General features: G+C 34.7%; 1 protein-coding gene across 1 annotated transcript; it reads right to left on the bottom strand.

The window, feature by feature from the left end:
• Positions 1-521: 521 nt before the first annotated feature.
• On the bottom strand, positions 522-1,274 carry LOC140810216 (uncharacterized). The gene has a single exon (XM_073168087.1). It carries the CDS (start codon positions 1,272-1,274, stop codon positions 522-524), a length of 753 nt encoding a protein of 250 aa, XP_073024188.1.
• Between the last annotated feature and the right edge of the window lie 3,975 nt (positions 1,275-5,249).

The following is a 5,249-nucleotide window of genomic DNA, read 5'->3' as shown; positions in this document are numbered from 1 at the left end:
TTGTTTGAATGAGCAATTATAGATCAGTTGAAGCTTGTCGTATCAGCTGACTAATAATGTTATGAGTATCATTTGAGAGTGTGACATTAACTGACATGAGTTTGTACTTATATAAATCAAAGTCTTCTAGTCAATCATTTTAAAAATGCAAGAAGTGGCGATGTAAAGGGGTTTGGTCCTCGTATTTTCAAAAATAAACTTGTGTGTTTATTTATCTATTTTTCAATCAGATCAGTTCTGACACATATCTTTTATCGATTTATATGCTTTATTATTTGTATGAGCAAAATATTCATTGTATCAGCTCAAGTTATTTTCATATTTTTATATAAAGTTACTCGACGGATCAAGTTAGATAAATAATATCTTCATCGGTTACTAACCCAAGATTCAAACATTTTTAAGAATCTCAAACAGAACTAACGAATTTACTTTGATAACTTTTAAGCTATAATGATAGATATAGTTTTATTCAAATATATTTATTTATTTATTTTTTTTTGAAAAGAGAATGTCATATATCAAAAGTTGTCCTCACAATCGTGGGAGATGAAATTACATAAGATATCTGGAGGGTGAATCATAATAAAAGGATTATCATAAGATATGGCCTCGCGAGCAAGAGTGTGCGCCACCATATTTGCTTGTCTTCTAGCATGTTGAATTTTGAATGAAGGATGCCCGTCGAGAAGTGTACGGCAACTGGATATTATTGAGCCAAACTCTTTGTGATCCACATTCTTTGAGGTGATCGCATTTACCACCGTCTTTGAGTCGGTTTCATATATAATGTCATGGAGTTCAAGAGAGGTTGTCCATGCGATAGCGTCAAGAAGGGCAAGTGCTTCGGCCTCCTTAACTTCAAACATACCTTGCTTCACACTTGTTTTGCTTACCATGAATTCCCATGTCGAGTCTCGTACCACAGCCCCGAATCCAACAGCTCGATGTTCCTTAAACATTGCCGCATTGACATTGCATTTCACATATGGATCAGGTGGTTTCGTCCATCGATCATCTGTATCCCGCCGAGAACTTGAGGCTTGATCTTTTGTAGAGGTCTTTTGTGCCTGAGTCCAGTTCCATAGCAGATCATAGCCGAGTGACACTGTGGTTTGCAGATGTCTAGACACACCGTTCCATAGTTTCTCATTTCGATAGCGCCATATGCTCCATAATGTAGCCGATAGGATTGTTTGTGCAGCCTTTGGGATTTTATTCAGACTTTCAAATAACCAATTTGAGAATGATACTGCTTCTCTTGCACAATCCATCACTACGCGATCAAGCTTTGCAATTTTCCAACAATCCTTTGCATATGGGCAATCAATGAATACATGCCAATTGTTTTCCAGCCCCGATTCACATATCACGCAGCAGGAAGGTACCTGTATATTCCTTGATTGAAGTTTCAATCGACAAGGTAGGAAATCACGCGCTGCTCTCCAAAGGAATGATCGTATTTTCGGAGGTGTTGATAAATTCCATATCTTGGACCATTACCCATTCTGGCGATGTGCATGCTCCTGGTTGGTAATGGTTTCCATGATGATTCGGTACCCTGATTTCACTGTATAGCTGCTGATTCCACTAAAGTGCCATATACGGACATCATTTGAGGCCATCGGATTTAATGGGATATTCATAATTTCCTGGACATCTCGTGGGGCAAAAACTTCGTGGAGTTTACCTGTGTTCCACTGCCTAGTTTCCGGTATCAGCAGCTCCTTCACATACTTCACTTCCTCCTGCTGGGTATGCGGTGTTTGTATATAGAAGTTTCTGGAGTCTCTTAGCCATGGGTTTGTCCAGATTTTTATACTCTGCCCATCTCCAACTTTCCATCTTAATCCTCGAGCCAAAATCGCTTTTGAGGTCCAAATACTTCGCCATATGAAGCTAGGATTCGATCCTAGGCTTGTTTCCATGAAGTCTTTTTTCGGAAAATATTTTGCTTTGAGCAATCTTGATGATAAAGTATTTGGGGTTGAAATGAGCTTCCACCCTTGTTTAGCAAGCATGGCTAGGTTATAGGCTTCGAGATTGCGGAAACCAAGTCCTCCGCTTTCCTTTCGAGTGCAAATTTTGTTCCAATTCGTCCAGTGTATGTGAAGACCCGAAATCTTGCAACGAGAAAATCTATATATGTCATAGGAAATTTCAGATCATTTTTGACGCAACATTTTTTTAGTTCCATACAATCATAATCATGAAAATTTGAATAATCATTGTCCCTTCATTACTGACCATTTATCACTATATGGAAGTGCACCAATCTTGGAAGAAATTAATGCAGCCAAAATCACTCTCCATTTGCACTTAAGGAAAACCAAAATCACTCATGAATCTCGGGTGTGTATCTTGAATCAAGAAGAGGCCACGTTCATTCGGGAGAGAAAAGTGCAATCATCGCGTTGATTAAGCAATCAGCGACATTATTGGAGTGATACGGGCTTACCTTTATAGTTGATTATTCAAGCCTATATAAGAAGCAAACTCCCTCCCCATAACTTCAAGAATTCGAAGTTTAGCATTTGCAGCAGCCTAGTCGAAGCTCTACCGCAACCTTGTTCGAACGAAGTTCTTTTAGCATGTCCTTCTAGCGCCTTAATCCAAACGAAATCATGTAAGTGGGCTTTTGCTATGTATTTCTTTGTAACTTAAAATTTGTATAAGTATTTCATGACATGCGTCTATGTGTGTCAAAACATTTTCGGAAAATGCTATTATATATTTTATAAAATCTCGATCGATGTACGATATGTTCTTCTATTTCCAATGTTCTTTGATTCTGCTGAGTTCATTCAAAAATTCCGATAAGTGTTGTTTGATACATCTGATTCTGTGGTGTACTGTTATAATTCGAGTGAGATATGGAACGACGATTGTAAATTTATATGGCCCTCATCAGTGGGTATAAAACTGTGTTTCGGCCCCCATCAGTGGGTATAAAACTGTGTTTTGGCCTCACCCCTTAGAGGACTAACATATTGGGGACAATTTGACCATGGAAAACGAGATGAGTAACAGTGTTTTCGTTTGTTCTGATTCGTTCTGTTCTGAATTGTCTGATAATCTCTGTTCCGCACTTCGATTCCGATTCTGATCTGATATAAGATACTATGTTTTGAAAAAAATCAGTTTGCAATATGGGTTTTAAATTATATTTATATGTATTTGTGGTAATCGATCGGCCCCCACTTGCTGAGTGTTTCCCAAACACTCACCCTTTACATTTCTCCCCAGATAAGAATGAAGATCAAGTAGACGCGGATGAAATAAGACATGCTTTGGAGTTGGTGAGGAAGTCTTGAGATATGAAGATTTCTCGCTTATGTTCTTCCTAACTTTCAATTCAAGTTGTACACTGCTTCCGCACATTTTATTTCGTTTTGGAATTTATCACTGTAAGACAAGATTATTTTGAGTTATTTATGAAATAGACTGGTTTAGGTTTATACTGAACTACGAGGCTTGTTGTTTGACGATTATGTGATTGTTGAACAACGCCGGTGTCGACTAACCCCGGTCTCGGGGCGTGACATTTATATGGTATCAGAGCCGCCAGGTTCATAATCCGGCTAGGGATTTCGATAGACAAAATTTGATGAAGTTAGATTTTGGTGAAAATTTAGTCATTCATATCCACCCAAATTTTTGATTTGAAAATTGTGACTTCCAATAGGAAACTCAAGATTTCGATTCCATTAATTATTTCTCTTGACGTATAATCTTCAAACCCAACGTCAATTCTCGAATTTTCCATCTTTGAACCCTTTCTGAATCAAAACTCGAATGAGACGACTCTGAAATTTACTGTTTGATGACCTTATCTTTTTGTAAGCCTTCCATTGTTTTTCAGGAAATGACTTTATACGCCCCTCGTAAAAATGCTCAATTTTTGCCAATTTTGAAATTCTCGTAGAACTTATAACTTTGCGTAGAAAATTGAAATCCAATTTTGCCAATTGTTCCTTGATCCTCATGAATTATTGTTAATTCATATGAAAATATTCTGACTTTTCTTTTGAATATTCTATCGATTCTTCACCGAAAATATGTTATCCATATGCATAGGCATGTTTCAAAAAAAAAATTGTGAAATAGTGTTTATGTAAATCGGACTATTGGAATTTCAACCTTCTATGATATTATTATTGAGATTTAAGTTAATTTGACAGTATTGGGTCGTAGTTTGACTTTTAAGAATTTTATATTAGTGCAAGTGTTCGAATACAAAATAATAATGATTGACAACTAGTTCTACATTACATGATCAAAAAAAAAAATTAAGATATGATTTTTGAGATTTATATGAAATCGATTTTGGGACTAGTCTTTATATTAATTGGTCAATAGAAAATTTGATATTTTAATTTTTGGAGTTAAGTTAGATTAAATTTGGGACTAGTATCTATGTTAAATCATCGATAGAAAGTTTTAAGTCCTAATTTTTGGGTTTAAGTTAGATTGACTTTTAAGTATGGAGGTGATACTCATGACTAAATTTTAATAGAGTTAAAAAAAAAAGTATATTTAGGATTTTAAGCAAATATATGTGAACATATAATTTTATGTACTTGACTTTGATATATGGTCTTGATTTGAAACATCATTCTCAATTCTATTTTTAATGTCAAATAACAAAATTTTCATTTGTTTAAAAATGGTCCTAAACTATTATTAAATTCTTTTTGATAAAATTAATAACAAGATAAATTTTAATGCCATTGATTGGACCGTTTCATCTTTGTATCTTCAATCTCTAATTTAATTCTTCTTGAACAATGGAACAATTCACATTCCAATTTTTAGGTCCTCATTTTTAATTTGTCAATTACTTATTAAGAACTAAATACATAATATATTTCTTGGATGGATTATATGGTGTGCCTCTTTTCTAAAATTGTAATTGTTCCTATATAATTCTACCCATATTTTAGGATTTTCATTCAATTATGCATCTTTTAATCAAGCCTCATCATTTACCTACCTTCAATTTTTGTAACATCATTATCGATCTCTAAATTTGGAAAGCTACCTTAAACACTAGAATTTAGCCATCACATTCACCTATATTTTTGAAATTTTGAATTCTTCTTAGCTCAAATTTCGAAAATTTCATCCCATGATCATTGTCATGCAATTAAATGTTTTTTTTTATTTTAGATATGTAGAGGCATTCATTGACCTAAAATTTAGCACCCAATTAAGTAATAATTATAACAATTAAAATGAATTATTGGCCT

Source organism: Primulina eburnea, chromosome 13 (assembly GCF_022965805.1).
Source record: "Primulina eburnea isolate SZY01 chromosome 13, ASM2296580v1, whole genome shotgun sequence".
In the NCBI taxonomy this organism is placed as follows: domain Eukaryota; kingdom Viridiplantae; phylum Streptophyta; class Magnoliopsida; order Lamiales; family Gesneriaceae; genus Primulina; species Primulina eburnea.
This window is presented reverse-complemented; position numbering and strand designations above follow the sequence as displayed.